Genomic DNA, 26528 nt, shown 5'->3' on the forward strand with positions numbered 1-26528 from the left:
CCAGGCAGGTCTCTTCTTCTCTGACCACCCGCCTCTCGTTGTTCTGATACTGCTGTCCTGACGCACTCTTTAGAGGTGCGCTACACTGGCTAGAATTTCATCAATCTGCTGAAACGGGCACAGTTCAAGAGGGATCACATTGTAAATATTTAGACTGCCTTGTAATAGACTGCCTGCCTTTATAAGTATAAGTATAAGTAAAATATAAGAAGGACATGAATTATGTGCCTCCCAGGCACCAAAGCAAGGGAAAGAAACAAGGGCTTCTGTAAGGCAGGTTAATTAGGTTTGGCCTTTCAATAGTGAGATAATGGCAACTAATACTAGATTCAGACGTCTTGTTTTATTCATTTAATAACAGATAAATTCATAGTAGTAATTATAATTTGTAATGTACTATTATGGATTTTTAAAAACGGAACATTATCACTGGTATAAAATATATTTGATAAAAGATCAGTGTGGCTGGAAAAAAACATCTCATGCTTATCAAGGTGACATTTTTTTGCAGTCATCCTTTCACATTTAAAGACAGTGTTGCAGTGAGAGAGGATGGAATGGCATTCCCATGTCGTGTCTTAATTAGATAGATGTCAAATGACAAGTATGGTAGCTTTGCACTAAAGCACATTTCCTGCTTTAAATGCATTGACACAGATGAGTTCAGTAGGCTCTTTCAGCTTTGTCACAGATCCCTTCGGCTGGTAGTACTCTAATTTATGTAACAAATCCCTGCCAGCTGTCATAATCAAATCTGTCAGTGATGTGGCACCTTGCTGTGTGTGTGAGCACATATAAATGTGCGTGCATGCATATAGAGGTAGAGCTTGATGGAGTTTTTGTGCATACTGTAGGGGGGCGGGTGATCGTGTCTTCTCTTAAAGGGTTAGTTCACCCAAAAATGAAAATTAAGTCATTAATTACTCACCCCCATGCTGTACCAACCCCGTAAGACCTTCGTTCATCTTCGAAACACAAATGAAGATATTTTTGATTAAATCTGAGAGGTGGATCACTGCTACATAGGCTGCCAGAGGGAATGAAACTTGACGGCCCAGAAAGTCATTAAAGAACATGTTTAAATATTCCATGTGCCTACAGTGGCTCAACTATAAGTTTATCAAGCGACGAGACTACTTTTTTCCCGAAAAAAAACCCATAAATAACGACTTTATTCGACTATTCCTTTTCTTCCTTGTGGGCCTGAGACGAGAGTTCAAGAGATTTCCACGACGCATGCGCGAGAACTGAGAAGAGGACGTTCTTCTTCTAATACTTCTTGTTCAGTTCTCGCGCATGCGTCGTGGAAATCTCTTGAACTCTCGTCTCAGGCCCACAAGGAAGAAAAGGAATAGTCGAATAAAGTCGTTATTTATGGGGTTTTTTTCGGGAAAAAAGTAGTCTCGTCGCTTGATAAACTTATAGTTGAGCCACTGTAGGCACATGGAATATTTAAACATGTTCTTTAATGACTTTCTGGGCCGTCAAGTTTCATTCCCACTGGCAGCCTATGTAGCAGTGATCCACCTCTCAGATTTAATCAAAAATATCTTCATTTGTGTTTCGAAGATGAACGAAGGTCTTACGGGGTTGGTACAGCATGGGGGTGAGTAATTAATGACTTAATTTTCATTTTTGGGTGAACTAACCCTTTAAGTCTGCAAACGTCATTAATCTTCCCTCATACTGGAACATGTTTGTAAACAGAAGGTATTTTCATTCCCTTTGCTTGCCAAAAAAGATCTAACAAGTCATGATACTTAAAGGTAAAGTTACCTAAAAAAAAAATTTAATAATAATAATTGTGAGTGAGGGTTGCTCATAATCAGTTGTATATTAGATGTGTTTATTTGGTCCAGTCTTGTGCAATATGAAATGTGCAATTAATAGGTCAGTAGACCAGAATTGTGTTTCAAACAAGTGGTTCATCTGCCTAGTTTCTTGCCCTATCTTTATAGTTGCCACTATTTTGCCTAGTGGGTGGGTGGATGGATGTTTGATTGATTGATTGATTATGGGCTGTATACAGAGGTGTAAAGTCCAGGGGTAAGAAAGTTAAAGTCCTCCCATATGTTTATTCCACTCATGAAGCCGGCTGATTTCAGTAATTAGTTCTAAGTCTCCTGGCTGGAAAAATTGTGCTAATTAGCAAATTCAGGTGATTGGACTTTACACCTCTGGCTGTATATAGCCTATAACCAACCAAATGCTTTGCTGTCTATCTAAACATTTTCTTTATGTAGTCAACTTTAACCTTTTTCGCTATGTAGTCATATTAACTTTAAAAAGTAAGATATCATGTTCACTAATTACTTGAACATTATAAACTCACCATGCACGTTTCCTAAAGATAAAACCAAGTTGCATGTGAATGCTGTCCCTTTTTTTTTTTTCTTTGTCATATATTCTCTGGCCGGTGGTCATGTGAAACATGACGCACGCTCATTGGCTCACGCTTTCCTCGCGTTTAATGTCTGTAAAGGTGTGGGTTTCCTGACCCTTTCCGCGCCGCGCGTGCAGTAGCAGCATCATCTCACAGACTGTTGCTTCCTCCTGAGGGACCGTAAGCGCTCTTCACAGCCTGCACACTACACCGAATCTGGCTAATACTACTCATTCATTTGCGAGCTCGGATGTGTTATATTGTCTCTCACAGCATACACGCGGCATTTCGCAAGGAATATACGGAATTACAGGCGCAACACATGATGATGTGACAGCCATCCGTTCAGATAGATAATAAAAGCTAGCTGTTCATTCAGTGGACGCTGCATTTCTGCAAACGAAGCAAAGCCTCAGACGATGCTTTCCCAGATGAACAGTTACAGTAGTGTTCACCACTGACAGACAGCAGTCATTTGGAATAATACCCTGCACCCTGGAGGAGAAACAGGTTTAAGGTAACTGAAATGTCCTTCTATGAGCTGACATGCACTTGTGCTGAAATGGTTTGATTTTGATTGTGCAGTCTAATGTAAGGTTTGAAGTGGCAATTCAATTTGTAAATGTGTCCGGTTATGAATGTTGGTGCATGCATGCTCTTTGTTTGTCTGAATTAAACACACACACACACACACACACACACACACACACACACACACACACACACACACACACACACACACACACACACACACACATATAGCCTACATATATATATAAATTTCTTAAACACATACTAAACAAGCATTCAACAGTGAAAGTGGGATTACTATCCAGAACCTTTAGACACAATAGCCTACACATAATTGTTTTCCACTTGTTCATGTTGTTGTATGCCTTGTTGCAGGGTTAAACTGGAATTATGAAGGTGAGAGAATCCTAAAATCTGGTGATTCTGGCACTCCAGGCAAAATATAACATGGTCAACATCCCCCCAAAAAAGAAAAACAAATTTATGTTGAACCATTTTTTTGACAATACTATATTATAGTAGATTTTGTTTCATTGAAGAATGAAGATCACTGTGTAAAGTATGTATAATTTAAAATACATTTTATATATTTATTAAAAAGACATATTTGTATAAAGTGATTACATTGTGCCAGACTTAGTGATTTATTTATTTGTTTATTTTGTTTGTTTTCTACTGTATACCGTGGTTAAATTAGGATGGATGGATGAATGAGTGAATAGATAGATAGATGGATAATTTGTCATAGTGTAGATTTCATTTTTGTGACATCTGAGCATAATAGTAGTCCGATGTCTCATGCAAAGCTATAGCTTTTGGCCAAGAAGTAATGTTTTCCAGAGGGGGAAGCATATGTTGTGCGTTTCTAGCAGACACGACACATACACAGATGCTGTTTTAGTGGAGACATGATTTCTAGGCCAGTGATGCTCTATCTGCCAAGGGGGCCTGGCGTGTTTGGAGCTGCTTTTCGACTGTTTGTTTTGCTGGATTTACATGGCAAGCTCTCCAGCAGTGTGCTCTTGGCAGATGTACTGGTTGAGGGAGCCTGTTTGCCTGAGTCAAACACTGAGTCGACTTGACAAGGAAGAACCTATCAAGGGCTTTTCTGTGAACAATTATTGTCCGTTGCAAGCAATGGGGTTAAAAGCCAAAGAGCGGTGACAACATGATGTAATACTACTATACTATGATAAAAAGAGAAATTGGTAGAAGAATGTTTGATTATGTAGTGTCATTATTAATTGCTTGCAGGTCCGTAAACTACCATAGACATTGAGGGGGACATTATTGTACCCGAATATTAGGATTAGCTGCCAATTAAGATTTAGTTCGGAACAACTTTGACATTAAAAGTAAAAATAATCTTACCTATATGGTATAAATGGACATGATTGCATTTATACTCTCCGACAAAGAAAAGCGAGTGACGATATTCCTCTTTTCTCTGTTCATTTTTGAAATCCATGCAACTGTCCCAGATTTAGACATAAATATATTCTCTTCTTACACAGCAGAGATGAGTGCTTTTTGAAGAGAATGGGGTGAAAAATCCTTCCTTCACTACCTGGCTAAATGGCCTGGTGATGGAAGAATATTGTTACTGGAATGATATTTGAATAATTGAAAAGGGCCGACTTTAAAATTGCAGGCTTGCCATGATTTCAAGTGCAAAGTTAGAGGCTTCCACACCGAAATATTCATGCCATTAGTCAGGAGAACGGATTCATTCAACAATGATCAGAGCTCCTGCCTCTCCATTTCACAGCGCCAGAACTGGCTCTGCATGGCTGCGGAGGAGAGATTCATTTTAATAATGAAGAAGGACGTTCACCTTACTATCTCCCCACAGCGTTGTTATAAGTGACATCATAGATCAGGTCGACAAGCTGTCAAGAGAAGCCTCTCAGCATTGTGATTGCGGTGGTTTCTGTTTGTTGCTGACTAATGTAACACACATCAAAAACAAATTACAATGCGTTTATGAGTGAACAGAGCACACGGCATCTGAGTCATCAGCTCGGTATTGCTTGAACTATCGAAAGAGAGAAGTTTAATACTTATTGCTGAGTTGGACATGTGCACACTTGACTGCGTTGCCATTTTCACTTTATTTGACTCACGCTGTGTAAACAATGATTTAAAAAGTTAATTTTTCGCCTGAATGAGCCCATTAGCATTGCAGCTTTTGCCGCAGGTTGGTTTGGAGCTTTTTGTCAGTGATCCTGTCTGAATTGTGGGAAAATGCATTTAAATTTTATGTCTGTGTTTGTTGTATTTATTTTACATCATTTTTGTATTTGATTTCTTGTCCTGACATGGTTGTCTGCTCATATATGCCAAGGCAAGTCAAATGTATTTGTGAAGCGCTTTTCACAATACGCAAAAAACCCCAGCTTTTTTTAAATAGAAAATCATAATGGTAATGTTTATAATATCTTATATTCTTGCTGCATTTAGCAGAGTTGGGTGATAATAAAGTTTACATTTTGCAATGAAGCAATCAAGCTTGTCTATTTAAGCAAATATATGTGCATTTATACTTTCAGTGACATTAGTAACATGTTGACAGTAGAGCTGGGCGATTGTTTTTATTTATTTTTTATAAAAAACTTGATTTACGATTTCCATTTAAAACAAAATAACTGCGAACTGTAAATATATTATAATATATATTTATTGTATTTAATTAAACTGTATCAACATAAACAAAATTGCAAAGGCAAAAACCTTTCTCTAACTGAACAGTCACAGTGCAGTGTGCAACAAAGATTGTTAAACATGTTGAGCTAATAAAACAACAAAAAATCCTGAGGTAACTCTTAGTTGAATTGTACATGTAAACACTAACACCACTCGCCATAAAAAAATGTAATTGCATTTTAAACATTCTTTGCAAGGAAAAAGAGGGGGAGAAAAAAAATCTAAAAAATCGATTTTTTGAAACTAGGAATCGATTTGACCTACCAACTCGGTTTTTAAATCAAATCGATTTTTTCCCCCAGCCCTAGTTGACGGGTAAAATTCAAACTAATATAAAACTATTTTGTTGATTTTTTTTTCGCCAATATAAGAAAATTGTATTGCCAAAATAAATACTGCTAAATGAATATAACTACTTCTTAAAGGCGACACACTATGCAGGAATTCAGTTTTTGTCAAACAGCGATGTGGAGTACTTGTATTTAACGTTACTGTCGTAAATACCACTCACGCAGAGAGGCTCTGCACTTTTATTACTTTGTAATAATAAAGTAGCCTACCGCGTTTGATGGCTTAACGTTTTTACATGATTGGAGCTAAAGTAAATACCCTATAGCCTAGGCATACTGTATGATTTCATTTGTGTTTTTTGTGTAATGTAAACATTACGAAATGCCAGTTAACATCAATAAAGTTACATGTACGTCTCATTATTTCATAACATTGTCCGTTATGAAGTCGTTAGACATGATTATTGCAATTTATCATAATCGTTTGGAAATTGCGCTCGTTTACACCATTTACAACGTGAAGGCTTATTTATGTCCTGATAATTATGTGAGATATTGACAACTTTTTTTCATGATAATCGCAGAAATCAACTTTAACAGTGAAAACCTGACCAAGTGGGACTCGTGTCCGGTTCCTCACACGGTCAGATTCTCGTTTCCTTTTCCTAGACTCATCTGACCGCACTTTCTTCGTTTTTTCCGTCATCGAGTCTGCCATCACGTCTGAAATGCACGCTAGTGTAGTGTCTTCCATAGAGGGTGCTTCATATGCATGTGCTTATTGGTATATGTGTGCAGTAGTACCGTGAAGCAATTCGTTACATCGCGAGAGCTGATATCACACGATACTTCCTGAAGCTGAGGCCCCAGCCGGGCCAAAGTTGCAAGGGTGGTTTTTCCGCTCACAGGCAACAGGGGGGAGCAAGACAACCACCATTCAACCCGAATAAAGTCATATAACCATTCCAATGACTCCGAAGCTGTTGAGTTAAGCTAAACAAAAAAACCTTTAAAATTATGTTTTGCTTTTGCTATAATGTAGAATGTGGACATCTTTAAAACATTTTTTTTTATCATCTCTGAACAAAATAAAAAAGCGGGAAAAATTTTATTTCTATGTATAAAAAACATATATATATATATTACACACACACACGCACACACAATTGCATTCACATAAAAAAGTATATATATAGTGTGTGTGTGTGTGTGTATATATATATATATATATATATATATAGGCTATATATATATATATTCACCTTTAAGTTTTTTTTTTTCTTCAAAGCACATTGAAATGATCAATATCACACTGTTTGACACAGTACATGAGTGCCATGTCCATCCAAATTTCTTTAAAGAATCACCACTCAATTTTTAATAGTCTCTCTTTGTGCTCTAAATAAACGCCAGTGAATTAAGTGGGGTAGCGGCAATTGCTGAATAAGAACCCAGTCAGCAGCTGCTTTATAGCCTGACATCTGAAGCTGTCTCTTGATTTGTCCTTGGGGCGGGATGTGCATGCTGGCCGTCCATAAATCAGGCAGCAGAGACCCGCTGGCATACAGAGAGAGAAGCTAAAACTAAAGCTGCATCAGACGTTATAGATTTGGAGGTTTTATTTGTATTATAAAAAACTCTAGAATGTTGTGGGTTTTTTTATGACAAATGTGGAAAACTAAACAAGAACTGTTTCAATCAATCCAAAAGACATTAAAGTTGAATGAGCAGGATCTTCAGAGTTTATGATGGTGGAATAAGTAAAATGAAGGTGAGAACAAGGAGCTTAGCAAGCTCTCTCTTATAATCGGTTTCTCTCCAAACTCGAATCTCAGCGAATCTCCAAAACTCTCATTGTCACCAGAGACATGGGCTCTGAGTCTGATCTGATACAACTCGAGAGTCATTCACTCCTGTGATTCCTTTAAATAGTTCCTTAAATATCTCTCATTGACTGTGTCAGAGCCCATTGAGTTCAACCGAGTGGTTCTATACATCAGGGAGTATTTAATTTATGCATGTTTTTAGTGCTTCTTACAGCTGTCAGCTACTTGATATTATTAACTGACAGCTACTTGATATTATTAACTGACACTTATTCAAAATGACTTGTGTTAAAGGCATAGTTCACCCTAAATTCTGTCATTTCCTCAACTTCATGTCGTTCCAAACCTGTTTGACTATCTATATTCGATATTTTGAAAAATGTCTCAGATTTATTTCATCCATACAATGAAAGTCAATGGGTTTCAATAATATAGATTTTTTTTCTTTAGATTTATTTCATGCAGGTCTGAGATGAAATTCTCATTTATTTGACAGATAGAATCAGTTACAACATTGATGTATAAGAATTCTTCTTATTATTAATCGATTTCTGAGTCTGATCTGACAAGGAATACAATCCCCCCCCCCCCCCTAAATAAAGAAAGAAAAACTCTACAATGACCTGTGATAAGATTAAATTCAGTTCTACTTTCAGCTCCCAAAGAGAAGCTGAGCGTGATCTCTCTAAATCCTTTAAGAAACCAGCCCACTGTAAGAGAATTCTCTACAACGAAAAAGGATTATGAGAAAATTTATGCTGAATGGGATTCGATTTCCTTCTCTCTTTTCTTATCTTATTAGACCCAGTTGTTAAAGTGTATATTATTAAGGTTAGAACCACAATTAGATTAAATGAAAGCTTGGACAGTTCTAATAATGGCCCTTTGGGCTGTCCATACAGAGTGCAGTCTCAGCTCTTTGCAAGTTATTTTCTATTAGCGCCATTCAGCTGTGATTTGTTGCAAAGCTGGTGAAATCATAAAGAAGGAAAATGAGAATGTTGAGGGAAATTAGCTGTTTGATAGTCACACAGTGTTCAACATGTCTAACAGGAGTTCGTTCAGTGCTAGCCATTTAGATTTAGCATTTTTTTTAACCATATAGGACACTTATTTTGTCCCATTTAGCTCACTCAGTGACATGAACTGTTTTGCTGCCACTTTAAATGGTGATACATGAGGTTATTTACACTGAGAAAACAATACTGCTGCTGAAAAGACCACAGTGGTGCTCACCAGAATACTGTATGTTGTTTTGGATGTTGGTGCCCCACCAAGAACTAATCGCACTATATAAACCAGCCTGGACTTGCAAGGAAATTCATACTGCACCTGCCCTGCATCTGAATGGCTACTTCCAACAACAGCCAAAAAACAGTGTGTGAATTGAGTAGTATATCCGAATTCATAGTATTCATAAAGTAGTAAGCAAAAAAGTACCCAGATGACTTACTACTTCCGCCTTGATTCTGAAGTGTGCATCTAATGGACACTTTGCAATCCCATGAGGCCATAGGAGAGGATTTATGAATGACAGTGAAGCGACGCAACTGATGCCACTGACAGTGACAACATGCCGGATGGAGTACTTCTGAATTTCATTCATACTACAAACATTCATATATAGAACATACTTTTAACAGTCAGAGCAAGTTTCAAACCAAATGTAGTACAGTATGCAGTAAGTTAGGATGCAGCGTTGGTCTTTATAGCAGGGTTTGCATTCTACTATTAGCTTTGCTAATCTTAATAAAAATCTTATTATTATAAATCTTATTAATGTTCTTTGTGTTTATAGTGTTTATTCAAACTAGGTTATGTGTTTATCATATGCTTTTCTTAAAACATTAAAAAAGAAAAAAACGGCAAACAGTCAAAACAGCAGCTTTCGAGTGAGTATTCATTAAAATGTTCTTTTGCTTACATCTAGTTATATGACAGCCTATTGTTTGGAGACTTCTTTACACTATACTAAATGAAGTTCAATGTTGTTTTCCTGTCATGTTTAATAGGATGTGATTTTGCTTTTAACATTGCAGACATTTTTGTGTCATAAACATGTGGAACCCCCACAGCTATATTGGGCCTGGTGCAGTCAGACAGATAAGAGGTCAGATAGAGCTGCCAGATAAAAAGTCCATAACTGTTCTGGAGCAAAGACAGGAAGGACAGGCAGCACACACTACCAGAGCTCTGAGGGGAAGTGGCATCATGTGGTTCTTTAAAAAAAGAAGCAGAGGGGAGGCTAAAGAAGTGAGAGGAGTCATATTTTTTGAGGCAAGGAGAGAAAAAGAGAAAGTTGCCAAGAAACCCTAGCAGGTGAGATGAAGTGAGCAGGTGAAGAAAACTCTATAATGTTCTCAAGAACAAGATCAGAAGGTGTCTGTGTATCAAATATAAACATTTCATCAACTGAGACAAACTGAACAAATTTCACAGACATTTGATGAACTGAAATGGAATCTATTCATATTTAAAAATATAGCTGGTGAAAGGCTCTTAAAGGACAACTCCGGCGCAAAATGTACCTTTGGTCTAATTACACATTGGTACATACCGGTAGTCAACTGTTCTCTGAGATTTGTTTTCATGATTATCGAATGTAAAGAGTTTTATCTCTAAAAACTGTTTAGCTTATAACGCTAGTATATAGGGCATAGAGTAATGCAAATAAAAATCGCTATAGTTAATGCCACTAACAAGGCTCAAAATAGCCCAACACCAACACGGTAGCATAATGAGGGTTCCTACCTGCAAACTGAAGCATTGAGAACGTTGTAAGTGTACAGACAGTTTAATAAGAAGATATTTTATAAAGACAGTCCACTTCGCTTATACAGGCAGGAGCCATCTTTGGAAAACAGTCTCGACCAGTTGAATCATGAACGCCGAGCCAAGTGCCAACTGTCTTGGAATCTCATATGGTCCGTTGTTTCTGGAAGAAAGCACTGAGCGCATAAGAGAAGCACTGAACGCAACAGAGAAAATGAATAAATTAAAAAAAATTAAAAAAGAGAGACTTAGTTCTTACACAAGATACACAGAAATGGCACTCAAGTTCAGCGCACTTGGCTCGGCGTTCATGATTCAACTGGTCGAGACTGTTCCCTTTCGAGAGGTCTCTCCTATTGCGTAAGTAGCTTACGCTATGGGAAAACTCCTTTTCTCGAGAATATTGAAGTCTTTATGTAAAACGCATTGCAGCTGCACAGCTGACAGCAATGAACGAAGGCAGCTCGGTCATTGGCTGTGCTGCGGCAACTTGCTCGAACCAATGACGGGGCGACTCTGAATGCGCGACCAATGAGCGCGCTTCGCGCCCGCGCGCGTCAGAGCCCGCCAAGATGGGCGTGGCCAAGAGCTATATATTGGGCGCCCCGTCATGAGAGTTCTTTAGATTTAATCTCCTTCAGCGAACACCTTCTTCGCTGGATCCTCCGGATTATTGAAGCTTCGCCGTCGAAAAGCATACCAGCGGGATTTGCTACGAGGACGTCGGCACCTTCAGCCGCCTTCTAACGCGATCCTACTGAGCCATCCGGCGTACTGCTCACGCAAGTATTTACATCTGTTCGCTCTGCGACACTTGTAAAAGAGCAAATTTTCCAAGGCGTTGTTTCAAATGCCTTCCTGCGCGTCGTGCAGAGACCTTTTCCCGGACGGGGATCGTCACATCATCTGCGCTCGCTGCCTGGGCCGGGACCACGCAGAAGCTGCTTTGACCAAGGGCGGATGCCCCGAATGTGACGACCTGGGTCTCTCCGCACTGCGGGCTCGCCTCGCCGCTTTCGCCGTGAGCGAGCCCATCGCCGCCATCCCTCTGTTCGAGCCGCGCACTAAGAAAAAGCGCCGCTCACAGAGGCTTCCTGAACCTGAGCTCAGTGACGTCACGCCGAGCCAGTCTCCGCGTGCTTCACAGCCGCTCTTGCCTTCCCCACCGCCGGTTCAGTTCACCCAGCCGGACCCACACCCCTCTAGCAGAGCGGTGGGCCTTGTGACTTTCGGCGCGTCCGAGGACGACGGGGGAATGGATGACAGCTTGTCAATCGACGCTGCATCGGACGACTGGCCGGGCTCCACTCTCGACCCCGCCCCGTCGACGCTAGCTAGCGCGAGCGGGGGCTCCACCATGGATAGCGAGATTATCCGCGTTCTCTCTAAGGCCGTGGAAGACCTCGGGCTCGATTGGTCTTCTCCCGAAGAACCAACCCGGAGCCGACTGGATGAGTGGTTTCTGCAGGGGCGCCAGCAGGCCCCTCGGCAAAGGCCTTCTCCCTTCTTCCCGGAAGTTCACGACGAACTCACCAAGTCGTGGAAAGCCCCCCACTCTGCGCGCCTAAAGCCTTCTTTTTCTTCCTCGCTCTCCTCTGTGGACGGCGCAAAGGAAAGAGGCTACGAGGGAACACCGCCCCTCGAGGAGGCCGTGGCCAATCATCTCTGCCCGCCCTCCACCACCGGATGGAAAGCCAAAGCTTCCCACCCCTCGAAGCCCTGCCGCACTACTTCAGCTCTCGCCGGTCGCTCCTACGCCGCCGCCGGCCAAGCTGCATCAGCGCTTCACTCTATGGCGGTACTTCAAGTGTTCCAAGCCAAGCTTCTCCGCTCTATGGACGAGTCTGGCCCCGAACCCGAAGCCTTTAAGGACCTACGCAGCGCGACTGACATAGCCCTGCGAGCCACGAAGGCCACCGCCCAGTCTATCGGCCGTGCCATGGCTAATTTGACTGTTCTCGAGCGCCATCTGTGGTTGACTCTGACTGAGATGAAGGACGCGGATAAGGCGCCATTTCTCGACGCGCCTATCTCCACCAGCGGGCTGTTTGGACCGGCGGTTAAGGGTTTCGCCGAACGCTTCACTGAGGCCCAGAATGCTTCACAAGCTATGCGGCATTTCCTGCCCAAGCGCTCCAGCTCATCGCAGAGCAGACAGAGGCCGCCGCAGCCGCAGCGGGCTAGAACAGCCCCCACCGCCTCTCAGCCCGCGCCTCAGGCTGACGCTCGACGCCGCTCGCGCTCTCACAACCGCAAGCCGCCTTCTGAGCGACGGGGTCCTCGGCCCAAGATTGTGCTGAACCCCGAGCCTCGAAAGCCGTCCTAGCCACAAGAATGAAAAGAGAGAGTGCGTGTCTCGCAAAAGCCGGACCACTCTCTCTGCAAAAGCTCAAGCATTACCCAGTCCCCTTACAGGCGGCTGGATATGTTCATACAGCAGTCAATGGGCCAGTCACAGAGCTCGCTCACCTGCAAACAAACGCCGTTTTTACGGCGACGCACAGAAAACACAAAAAGAGTCTTTTTCTGCCTGTGTCACTAAGGGTTCACATGTCCACAAGGTGTGCATTCCCAGATACTGTCAAAACAGTGCCAAATTCATTCCCAGCTCAAGCTGCGCACCCCATGAATGTAGATCATGTGCCTACGGTCATGTACGCACCACTACACACAAGCACTGTTCACACAGTTATAAATTCATCCCCAGTAAAAGCGGGAAACATTATAAAAGTGACGCGTGTGCCTACCACTGTTTATGCACCCCCACTTATAAACACTGTCCTTACAGTGTCAAACACAACCCCAGCCCAGGCTGCGAGTTTTACAGACACAGCGCGCGCTGCTGTAATCACACACGCGCCCATTCACTCAGCTGCTCAGCGCGCGCCCGCGACTCTGAGAGCTATGAGCTCAGGCGATTCGCTGGCCGGGTCCCTGCGTCACAGCGGCCCGCCCCTAGCCTGTATTCAGCCCATATCTGTACACGCAGCGGCATGGGAAAATATTCCAGATATGCCGAAATGGGTATTGAATATAGTAAAGCACGGATACTCGCTCCAGTTCGCTCGCAGACCACCACGTTTTACGACTGTGGTCGAGACGAAAGTGAGAAAAGAGTGCTCACATGTTCTACGCACCGAGGTGCGCAAACTAATAGAAAAGGGCGCTGTGGAAACTGTTCCCCCCTCTCTGAGCGAGGCAGGTTTTTACAGCCGCTATTTTCTCGTCCCGAAAAAGGATGGCGGTCTCCGCCCCATCCTAGATCTCAGACACCTGAACAAAGCACTAATGATTCGCTCGTTCAGAATGTTAACAACCAAGCATATCCTCGCGCAAGTACGCCCAGGAGATTGGTTTCTCTCAGTGGATCTGAAAGATGCTTACTTTCACATTCCAATAGCGCCTCATCACAGGCCGTTTCTGAGATTCGCTTTCGAGGGACAGTCGTACCAGTACACAGTACTTCCGTTCGGCCTGTCCCTGGCTCCCCGTACATTCACGAAATGTATGGATGCAGCACTTTCCCCCCTAAGGCGAAGGGGAGTGCGAATACTGAATTATCTCGACGATTGGCTGATTCTAGCACAATCAGAGAGTCAGTTAATAACACACAGATCTTGGATTATCAGCCATTTAGAATGCCTGGGTCTAAGAATCAATTTTGCAAAAAGCATACTATCTCCCAGCCAGAGGATTTCTTTCCTGGGAATAGTTCTAGACTCGATGCAAATGACAGCGCGTCTCTCATCAGAGCGCGCGCTCACCATCCGGCGCCTTGCAACATCATTCAGGGCGGGCGCGCTCGCCCCCGTCAAGCGGTTTCAGAGGATGCTCGGTCTCATGGCCTCAGCATCGGCCGTACTCCAGCTAGGATTGTTGCATATGCGCCCTCTCCAACGCTGGCTCAAGAGCCGCGTCCCTACTCACGCGTGGCGTTCGGGCCACCTTTTAATCAGAGCGAACCACGGCTGTATAAAAGCCCTGACGCACTGGAAAGCCGCCGACTGGTACCAGTCAGGCGTGAGTCTGGGTGTGAACACAAGGAGAAAGATGATAACGACAGATGCCTCCAAAATAGGTTGGGGGGCCCTTTACGAGGGCAGGCCTGTCTCCGGCTTTTGGTCAAACCCGGAGAAGCGCCTACACATAAACTGTCTGGAAATGAAAGCGGTCGCTTTGGCTCTCAGAGCCCTGCTCCCACAGCTGAGAAACGAACACGTCTTGGTCCGAACGGACAACATGACGGTAGTATCGTACATAAATCGCCAGGGTGGACTCAGGTCGAGCTCCATGCATTCAATGGCCAGGAGACTCATTTTATGGTCCCAGCACAACTTGCGCTCGCTGAGAGCAGCGCATGTGCCAGGTGCCCTGAACCAGGGGGCGGACATGCTATCCAGAGACAAAATTCTCCCAGGAGAATGGGCTCTCAACCCACTGACGATTCACTGGTTATGGAAAACCTTTGGCAAAGCGGAGATCGACCTCTTCGCCTCCAAGGAGAACGCGCACTGCCCTCTTTTCTTCACGAAAAGCATGGATGCGCTCGCCCAGAGCTGGCCGAGCCGTCCCTTATATGCCTTTCCCCCGATCGCGATGCTACCGCAGGTCATCAGTCGGGTCAGAGAGGAGAAAGACGCAGTGCTGCTGATAGCCCCACTCTGGAAGAACCAAACATGGTTTCCAGATCTGATGCAAATGCAATCTGCACCACGGCCGATTCCACTGAGGCCAGACCTCCTCAGTCAGGCCAACGGGATGATATTTCATCCCCGCCCCGATCTGTGGGCCCTTCATGCATGGCCCCTCAACGGGTTCCCAGGAACCTCACGAGCGGAGCACTAAAAACCATCGCTGAGGCGCGGGCGCCCTCCACGAGACGCTTATATGCCCAGAAATGGAAAGTGTTCAGTGTCTGGTGTAATGCCAAGGGCCTGAACCCTGAAACATGCGAGATTACGAACGTACTCGCTTTTCTACAAGGGCTTCTGGAGGCGGGCCGCGCCCCCTCCACGCTCAAAGTATATGTGGCGGCCATCACAGCATCACACGACCCTGTAATGGAACGTCCATTGGGAAGAAACGACCTAATTATTCGTTTCCTAAGGGGCGCTAGGAGGATGAACCCTTCACGCCCCCCCTCAGTGCCGATCTGGGACCTAGCTACTGTCCTAGACGCTCTTAAAGGGCCTCCGTTCGAACCACTCCGAACCGTGCACCTTAAACAGCTCTCGCTCAAGACTGCGCTCTTGCTGGCACTCGCCTCGGTCAAGAGAGTGGGCGACCTGCACGCGCTTTCGACAAGCGCTGCCTGCCTAGAATTCGGACCTAACGACTGCAGGGTCGTCCTTAGACCGAAACATGGGTATATTCCTAAAGTGCTCACCACTCCCTTCAGAGCACAGGTTATCTCCCTAACTGCGCTATCGTCCCCAGCAGACGAACACGACGCTAATCTACTCTGCCCCGTTAGGGCTCTCAGAGTGTATTTGGAGCGTTCTGCCCTATTCAGACAGACAGAACAACTGTTTGTATGCTTTGGCGGCCGTACGAAAGGTTCCGCCGTTTCAAAGCAGAGAATCTCTCACTGGATAGTTGAAGCTATAGCGCTGGCTTATGAAGCTAAGGGACTTCAATGCCCCTGGGGAGTCAAAGCACACTCCACCAGGAGTGTGGCTTCTTCCTGGGCATGGTCGAGCGGGATACCGATCGAGGATATTTGTGCGGCGGCAGGCTGGGCCTCACCGTCCACATTTATCAGGTTCTACAACCTACAGGTCCCGACACTGCATTCCAATGTACTATCAGCATGATGCTAGTTGAACTACGAGTTCGTATCTAGATTATGTATGTGCTTGTGTCACACTGAGCGCCTTCTAGCCGCTCTGTATTCTTTCCCACATATAAAGCTCGCCTCTGCCGGCTAGTTGGATGATAACTTTGCTTTTTTAGCTCAGGCACCTGCCTCTGGCTATCATAAGGCGAAGTTCAGCACGCACGGCGTTTTGCATGGTGTTCCCATAGCGTAAGCTACTTACGCAATAGGAGAGACCTCTCGAAAGGGAACGACTCGGTTACTAACGTAACCTCGGTTCCCTGAGAGGAGGGAACGAGTATTGCGTAAGCTGCCGTGCTTGTGCTTGGTTAGTTCGCTTCAGTCGTTTTAACCTAAAGAACTCTCATGACGGGGCGCCCAATATATAGCTCTTGGCCACGCCCATCTTGGCGGGCTCTGACGCGCGCGGGCGCGAAGCGCGCTCATTGGTCGCGCATTCAGAGTCGCCCCGTCATTGGTTCGAGCAAGTTGCCGCAGCACAGCCAATGACCGAGCTGCCTTCGTTCATTGCTGTCAGCTGTGCAGCTGCAATGCGTTTTACATAAAGACTTCAATATTCTGGAGAAAAGGAGTTTTCCCATAGCGTAAGCTACTTACGCAATACTCGTTCCCTCCTCTCAGGGAACCGAGGTTACGTTAGTAACCGAGTCGTTTTCCAAAGATGGCTCCTGCCTGTATAAGCGAAGTGGACTGTCTTTATAAAATATCTTCTTATTAAACTGTCTGTACACTTACAACGTTCTCAATGCTTCAGTTTGCAGGTAGGAACCCTCATTATGCTACCGTGTTGGTGTTGGGCTATTTTGAGCCTTGTTAGTGGTATTAACTAGCGATTTTTATTTGCATTACTCTATGCCCTATATACTAGCGTTATAAGCTAAACAGTTTTTAGAGATAAAACTCTCTACATTCGATAATCATGAAAACAAATCTCAGAGAACAGTTGACTATGTACCAATGTGTAATTAGACCAAAGGTTCATTTTGCGCTGGAGTTGTCCTTCAAGACCATATGTGACCCTGGATCACAAAACCAGTCACAAGTAGCACGGGTATATTTGTGGCAATAGCCAACAATACATTGTATGGGTCAAAATTATCGATTTTTCTTTTATGCCAAAAAATCATTAGGATATTAAGTAAAGATCATGTTCCATGAAGATATTTTTTTTCTTTTATGCCAAAAAAACATTAGGATATAAAGTAAAGATCATGTTCCATGAAGATATTTTTTTAATTTCCTACCGTAAATATATAAAACATTGATTTTTGTGAGTGAATGCAGCACAATCGTGAACATAAATGGACAACTTTAAAACACTTCTCAATTTTTTGCTTTTTTTGCACCCTGAGATTTCAGATTTTCAAATAGTTGCCAAATATTGCCCTATCATATCCTAAGCTTATTTATTCAACTTTCAGATGATATATAAATCTCAATTTCAAAGAATTTACCCATGTGACTGGTTTTGTGGTCCAGGGTCATATATATATATATAGGAGCAAATCGTTATTTCTGGGATTTTTCTAAATAAAAGCAAGGAAAAAAGGAATTAAAAGAGATATTAATATGATACAGTTTTAAAAGGAATCAAAAGAGCAAAAGATGATAAACTTCTCATCTGGCAAAACTCCGGTATATCATATTTTTCACAGCTGCTTGTTATAATGTGAGATTTTCCCATGCTGATTGTTCTGTGTCTGTGGTGTTCTTTCAGCGCGCCTCAGTAATCTATAGGACGTCTCCAATAGATCCATTTTTTCACCCTAAATTGGAGTTAAAGAGCTATAGGAAAGGAATCGATTCAATCCGTTTCAGATGTGGTTCCTGTGATGCCCTCACAGTGTGAAGATGGCTGACATATACTGGTGACGCACTGAATATACTGGTAAATGGAGGGGGGAAAACAACAAAAGGAAAGCAAAAAGAGATTGGGCGAAGGAGAGGGGTGCTGGGGTATTTGGGCAGAAGTGGGTCAGCAGCCTTGGGTACCATGGCAACGGAGATATACGAGCATCTGTGTATTGATCTGCAGACTCATTGGTGTAATAGAGTGAGCCAGGTGATAAACGAGCATGCCGACAAGGTCTACTCTGGGTCACACTTCCTCTTGCACATCTCCGTCTGCTTCTCCACACATGCTATAATACACATACATCTACATGGGATCATTTCATATTATTATGCATGAATACTTGTTTCATGAATAGACACATTGAAACATACAATTTCTTGCAATGTACACCATGTGCGCTTTGTTAATGAACAGTGTTTGTGGGATGGGGGAAGCCATCATCAGTGTTGACAGGTCTGTTTTTTATTGAGTTTTCATTAACCCCACAGAACACCAAAATATAAACCACCAAACAAAAGGTATGGTAGGAGTGTTATCTCAGTGTTCATTGCGCTTAGTGGTGTCTTTTACTTTTTGCTATGAATAATTGACTCCATTTACAAAAAAATATCTCTCCAGGGACTTGAGGACCAATTTAAAGCACTGCTCAATTTAACGGTTCTGCTTTTTTTGGCTTCAGTGTACACTGCAGTGTGGTTTTATCTGTAATATGGTTATGCAGTATGTATGGTCAGAGACATATTGGGTGTAAGAAGAAAGAGACAGGCCATACATTGGAAAATTAATAGGATTGCTTTGTACGTCAGTAATAGGAAAGGAAATCCCACCTCTCTATCAGCTAAAATATCAAATGATCACCTCATTGGTAAAATCGTCACGGTGGCTGAATTCCAAATAGCATACTATTCTTAATTGTGATGGGAGGTTCAGTTCATTTTACTCACTTGGGTCTTTGAATCCCGTTTATCAAAATCTAATAACCCTTATTGACGTAATTTTGTTTATTTGAGCTGTAAATTTAGAATTAATTTACAGATTTAATGTAAATGTTTTCAATAGCCAAATCCCCTCGAATGTGTCCACTTACGCAAACGTTGCTTATGCAGTTTCTACTGCACTAGTTTAACAAAACATGCAGTACTTGGGAGGTGAACTAATCACATCCCGATTACAGATACAGAGTTCATGTGGCTGTCACATGACAAATTAACGAAAGGATGTTGCACATGTGCAGCCACGTCAAAAATAGCGAATCACTGTCTCAGACAACTCATGAGCCGTCACAAAGTCAACAAAACATTCTTGAGCTACTACTACTCGGGGCTATTCACACAGAACACATTTTTGTGTTGAAAACGGGCAGTGAAATGGGGAAAAACACTCTCCATGTCGTAATTATTGTAATTAATTCGTCACATTTATTTGTATAGCGCTTTTTACAATACACATTGAAAGCAGCTTTACAGAAAATTCATGAATCCGCATAACAATTTAGAATGATCTTTTTTCAGAGGTAACTGTCTAAGTTATGTATTTCAGAAATGTACGTATACAAATGACAAGATTTCAACTAGTAAAAAGTGTTGTGACTGCAGCAGATTCATTTAGCCGTTGATAGTGTTGCCATAAAGTAGAATTCCCAGTAGAATTCTCTGAGTAGAATATCATGTTGTCATTTCGAAATTACGGTAATGAATTACGACAAGGCGCCCTGCTGAGAAAAACCCCGGCTAGTTTAAGCTGGAAGGAGCTGGTTTAAGCTGGTCTTCCAGGCTGGCCAAGCTGGTGTTCAGCTGGTTTTAGATGGTCTCCCAGCTAAGACCAGCCAGCAAAAAAAAAAGTGTCCAAAACCCCTCTTAAAACCAGCCTGGGAGACCAGCTAAGACCAGCCAGCCATCTTATGGCATTTTTTTCAGCAGGGCGTGAACGCAGCATTTATCCATTGAATTAAAACCATCAGAGAACTTTTTCATACAATATATTGCAGTATTTGTCTTGTTGCTAGTCCGATTGTTTTGTGCATTGTAACAGACTTTTCTTAGTGGATGCTTTAAGATAAGTAAAACTAAGTAATTTACTCTAAAATGAGAATTGTAGGTCTTTTTATTTATTTATATTTAGTTTTTTTTTTTTTTTTTTTTGGTGAGTAGCTCCCACTTATGGAAGCTTGTTTCCCCCAACAGAATAAAAAATTTTTTAAAGATAATTGCGATTTTTTTTATCTCACAATTGCGAGATATAAAACTTAATGTCAGAATTGCGAGATATAAACTCGCAATTGTGAGTTATAAAGAAACACATAATTGCAAGAAAAAAAGTCAGAATTGCTAGTTTATATCCCACAATAATAAATTCACAATTATGAGTTATGAGGAGGGGGAAAACAGCTCACAATTCTGAAATTTTCTTACAAAAGTCAGAATTTTCTGATTAAAAGTCGCATACCCTTTTTATTTTTTATTCAGTGGCGAACACAAGCTTCAATACCTACTCGGCCCACTTTTTTTTGCCCATTAATGGCTGACTATTCATGTATGCATTATGTAAGCTTAGCAAATATACATTTTTCTAGGCCTTGCCCTATTGTAGTAGATCATAGAAATTAGCTGCATTGCCAAGATGGTCACCAAGTAAATGGATTTTGGATTTTGGTATTATGTGCAGAAATAGTATTACTTTGAAATCAAATTTCACAGTTCAGTATCACCACAAATTAGCACAAGAAAATACTTTGATAAACACTAGCACTCTTCAGTCCCCACCTATCCTTGTTATTCAAAGTGTTCTCGGTGTACTTACAGCAACCTTGTCTTGCCCATAAGTCTATGTGATTGTCGAAACATGTCCTATCAGTGGCCCGTTGCTGTCACTGTTACACTGATGGGGGGGGGGGGGATTGACCTCCAGCAGCCCACCACAAGAGCACAGATCAGTACTTTCCTCCAGTTTAACCGCTGGCAAGGAGCGCAGGGGGACAGGAACACGCTGCTTGGACACATTCCAGGGAGAATAGATGGCACATTGCTTTTAACAGCATTAGCATTCCACCGTTCCTGTATATAATTTAGTGCTTTTACTCTGAGAAAATAAAATGGACTGGAAGAGTATGTGTGATGGGTTTGAGAACGTCCCTCATTTTGAACTAGAGACTGCTTTCCATTGAGTCTGGGTTCTGTAGTTAAAGGGTTAGTTCACCCAAAAATTTTAATTATCCTGTAATTTATTCAACCTCAAGCCATCCTAGGTGTATATGACTTTCTTCTTTCAGCTGAACGCAATCTGAATTATATTAAAAAATATCCTGACTCTTCCAAGCTTTATAATGGGAGGGAATGGTACCATAGATTTTAAAGCCCAAAAAAGCGCTTGCGCATCCATCCATCATAAAAGTAAATCCATACGGCTCCAGGGGGTTAATTACAGCCTTCTGAAGCAAAGTGATGCGTTTTTGTAAGAAAATATCCATATATATATATATGGCTTTATAAACCATAATCCCTGGCTTCCGGTAAGGGCCGTACGCGAGTCGATTTCCGGCCGAAGAGTGACCTGTGACCCGATGAATGACGTAGGATGTAGGAGTAGCGTAAGCTTAGTTGGGAGTAGACGGGTCTTGCGGTTCAAACAAATAAGGCTGGGCAACAAACACAAGCACCTCTGACATTTCTCTTTAAAAATTCTCATTTTTATACTTCTAATTCCTACCTGGTGTTTTGTTTTGCTTTTTTTCTCTCATCAATTTATAAAGTTATAAATATGAATATTTTCTTATTCTTTGGTACCATTCACTCCCATTATAAAGCTTGGAAGAGCCAGGATATTTTTTAATATAACTCTGATTGTGTTTGGCTGAAAGAAGAAAGTCATATACACCTACAGTATAATTGCTTGAGGGTAAGTAAATTATGAGATCATTTAAATTTTTAGGTGAACTAACCCTTTAAGGTGACACTGATTATTTTATTAGTTCATTTTTGTTTCAGTTATATTTTAACAGTGCCATATTACAAGTGCTCTGTAGTAATGTCGCTTCTCAGTTTACCTTAGATTGTTGCGTTTGTTCTGCTGAACAAGTGTCTGCATATTTCAATTACAGTGTTTTTTGTAGATATAAACATAATTCTTAACACATTATTCTGTTAAATATATATTTTTTAATTTTCTCTTAATTATTACATTACTATTAATCTGCAAGCAAAAAAATTGATTTGTGTACCTCTGTGAATCTTTGATGCTACAAAAGTAAACTGTGCTGTGGTGATGTCCTATATTATACTGCCTCCTTTTGGATGGAATGGTTATTGTGGCTGTTATACTATTGCTGAAATAGAAGTTTTTAACAAATCTGTTTTTACATATCACATGTTCCACTTCTTTTGTGATATCCAGAAACTCTACTGGTGAGCTTCTGCAACCAATGAGCATTGCGTCAGGAGAAGCAGCAATACAAACTCTCTGTGGCCTGTCGTCCCCTCTGCTCTCTTCTAATGTAAGTGCTGCTAAATTTAATCCCATCCACAGCCTTTAACACATAAATCAGGGGTCCTTTTGAATGTTATTTAGCTAAAGTTGTTTCTAAAGTTGTGAATGGACTAACAACATCGTTTCAGTCTGTTTTTACATATGGAAATGAAGTTTCAGTAAGACAATTGACTCTCTGTCTTGCTCTCAGGGTTTGATGGAGATCTGGTCGGATGACAGCTGGAACTGTTGTCATAACCGGAGGAATTCTTGCAACAGTGATACTCCTGTGTATCATTGCAGTGCTTTGTTACTGTAGACTCCAGGTGAGCATTGCATTTACATTTCATTTAAATTTCACTGCAGGGCGCTGTAAGTTATAAGGGACCATTCACACACATCATGTTTTTGTGTTTAAAACGTGAGAAGCAAGACAGTGGAATGCGTTTTTTTCCAACTTCTTTTCGAATGTATTGAGCAGGACAAAAGATACCCAAGAGTGCAACGCTCAAAAACTATGGCTAAGTGCAGAGGCCCACAAATGACATGTGAAAAAAATAGAAATAGTGGCTACAAATTAAGTATTGGTTGCCACAACTTATTCATTCGTTTCCGCATTTTATGTAAATCAATGGCCACATTGTGCTAATTCGTTTCCATAATATGCTAATCCATTCAGTAGTTGTAGTTCAATTAAATTTGAGACCACTAAAAACGAGGGAATGAAGTAATTCAACATAGCCGCAATCTAACTAAAATGAGGAAATGAATTAAATAAAAATCTAATAAAAATTAAATAAAAAGTCGTGGGAAGGTTTGCAAATAATGGCTGCATCCAAAACCTCATACTTCCCTGTAGTAGGTGAAAAACAGTAGCATACGTGACAGAACAAGTATGTCCGAATTCACAGTACTCATATAAGAGTAGGCAAAATTACCCGGATGACTTACTACTTCCTGCAAGATTCTGATGTGTGCATTCGATGGACACTTTACTATCCCATGAGGCCATAATGACAACATGGGGAATGTAGTACATCCCAATTACATTCATACCATATAGAACATAATTTATTTAGCGGTCGTGAAGTATTCAAAAAATAAGTACCTACTCAAGAGAGTATGTGATTTCGGACCCAGCCCATATGTTTGCAAAATTCACTATTGAGGTGTAATTTAAAGTCTCATGTAGTGCTGACCACAGACCTTACATAAATCATAATCAAAAACCCATTAGAAAGTACTGAACGTTGTTTTAGCCTTACTTGTTGGCCTAAATGACATCATGACTAAACAGCTCTGTTATGTAAATAACTCCAATCCATTCCAGAATCTTTCTGTGTTTTGTGCTCAAGTACACTCAGCATGTTACTCAACAATTTGAGGAAGATCTGTGTTGAAGCACCAATTCCTGATCTTGTTTCCCCTGTATATCTAACTGTCCCTCCATCCCAGTATTACTGCTGTAAGAGGAATGAGTCAGAAGGGGAGGCGGGCTCGGTCGGAGATCCTCAGCCACAGTTCGCCTGCAACGCATGCAGCGCTCCGGGAGTGGACGGGGCGGCCGTCACACCTCTCTCGCTGCCCTACGACCCCGCTCCACAGCACAGCTACTGCCCCACTTGCTCGCCCTACTACCTCCGTGGCTCGGATGAGATGCGGAATGGCGGCGAACGCCTGTCCTACATGCCCGCTCACTATGAGAACCATGGCGCCACTGCCCTTGGTTTGGCCGCCATGTACGGCCCCGTGCTGAGCCACCGCAGCACACCAGACTTTTACACCAATACACGAGCCATCAGCACTGACGTCTGACCCTCACAGACCCGGAGATGGACCCAGGGACAGAGCTGCCTCTGTGAACCAGAGCATCTGGGGGCCATGCCATTTCCTTGCGCCAAGAGTCAAAAAGACCTCCAGGGTGCCATGTTATTCTTCCACGCAGGTCTAAGGCCATCTTCAGTCTTCCATTGTCTTTCGTTTGACCAGTTTTACCTCTTCTTCTTGCACAGCCCTCCCTCTCTCTCTGCTGTGAGGGCTGTGTGTTATATGACGTGAAGTGTTTGTGGGGGTTTTGGCCTTTTAAATGTTAAAGGTTAAATGCCAATCGGATATTTTATTTATCTGGAAAAGTCAGATATATAAGCATATTTTAAATTTAGAAAAAAGAATCGGAGCGTCCCAAGGAAGCTATATAGGCTCATCTCAAGTATTTCATTGTTTATAGTGACATAAAAGGAAAACATTTCACACAAGCTTTTAATAGCTTTTAAAAGAAAGTATTTTTGTTGGAAAAAGCATGACATTCAGCTTTATCTAAATAGCCCCTGATATGCTGAATCTTTTTATTTGTAACACTTATTTTAGGATGAAGAATTAACCAAAATCTAATTGTCTTAATGTATGAAGATCTGTTGGGAAAATGTAAAATTAATTACTGATGATGAATATATTGGTTAATTCATATTTAAATATGTCACATCAACTAAAATTCACCGTGGCACAGTGTGAAATGTGTGTTGGCAGTTGTTGAAAAATCAAATAAGATTGAGGTTGGAGTCATATGTTGTTCATTCTCACGTATTTTAATTATAATAATTATTTTTAATTAAGAGCTTTTTAAATTAACATTTCAGTGCAGTTGCTGATATCTCCAATGTCATATAATTTTCAGATTCATACACAACATTTTTAAAAAAATTATCTTAAGGCAAAGTCACTGAGAGAAAATGACTGGAAAATATTAAAAACATTTCATTGTTCTCATCGAAATTATACTTATTGGAACAATAGTTTCCTTGTCTTTGCAAAAGTGTGTATGTAAATTATTATATTTTCTCACAGTTTTCAGTAGCCATCGGTTTATGAATTGTGCATTCTGATGTCGATATTTACTCTGTCTTAAACACTCTTTGTTAGTAACTGGATCACATTACAAATCACAAAAAGGCACTTCTATTTTACATGTGAATACTTTTTTGGCAAAAATGGGAGGGGGGGATGCAAAATTCTGGAAGTACATCAGTCTATGGTTTATAATACTGAAGACAAAAGTAGCTTATTGTGCACATCTTTCACAGAATGCTTTTGAATATAAATTAAGCATTTATAAATGCCTGTAGACTTTTATAAAATTGGTCAATTGTGATCAGAGTAATAAAAGCCATTTCACATCTATAAAATACATGTACATAAAGATCAAATTATTTCAATGATTAAAAAGTTTCCTGTCAAGTCTCTATATATTTGTATCTTCGAACTGACTGCCAATGCTTCTGTTTGCTTTAATTGTGTTTTTCTTCCATATTCCTATTAATGATGGTATATTCTAGCTGTGGATTACAGGAAACTGTGAAAAAGACTGGTTATAAAATGTTTTATTCCCAAAAAAGCTAATTTAACATTTCCATTTTTTGTCCATTTCACTGAACACATATTTACCCCAGTAGCAGGTCATGTGGTGTTTTTACAATGGAAACTGCTTTGCAGCTAAATTTAAACAGTAAAATAATTAAGAAACACAATAGACAATTCTAAAAGTTAAAACACAGTTTAGCCTTTCAATTAAAATAATAAAATTTTAGCTTAAAGGACAGAATTTATCAAAATTGAGGGTTGTTTTGTGAACCAAATTTTTAATACAAACATACACACTACCATTCAAAAGTTTGGGGTAAAATAAGATTTTTAATGATTTTGAAGACTCTTGATCTCCAAAACTGTTTAAATTATCAAAAATACAACAAATAATATTAAAATGTATTTATATTTCAATAGATTTTAAATGGATTTTATTCCTGTGATGGCAAAGCTGAATTTTCAGCATCATTACTCCAGGATTCAGTGTCACATGATCCATCAGAAATCGTTA

The 26528-nt window shown here is 41.3% G+C and overlaps 1 protein-coding gene across 1 annotated transcript; it reads left to right on the plus strand.

The window, feature by feature from the left end:
- The first annotated feature begins 1300 nt into the window (after positions 1–1300).
- On the plus strand, positions 1301–25879 carry fam163aa (family with sequence similarity 163 member Aa). The gene is made up of 4 exons (XM_077232807.1): positions 1301–2900; positions 22586–22685; positions 22869–22983; positions 24113–25879. Exons 3-4 carry the CDS (start codon positions 22891–22893, stop codon positions 24470–24472), a joined length of 453 nt encoding a protein of 150 aa, XP_077088922.1. The 5' UTR covers positions 1301–2900; positions 22586–22685; positions 22869–22890; the 3' UTR covers positions 24473–25879.
- Positions 25880–26528: the final 649 nt, after the last annotated feature.

This window comes from Siphateles boraxobius, unplaced genomic scaffold, assembly GCF_051911475.1.
Source record: "Siphateles boraxobius isolate OS27281-9 unplaced genomic scaffold, OSU_SipBor_1 1, whole genome shotgun sequence".
Lineage (NCBI taxonomy): Eukaryota > Metazoa > Chordata > Actinopteri > Cypriniformes > Leuciscidae > Siphateles > Siphateles boraxobius.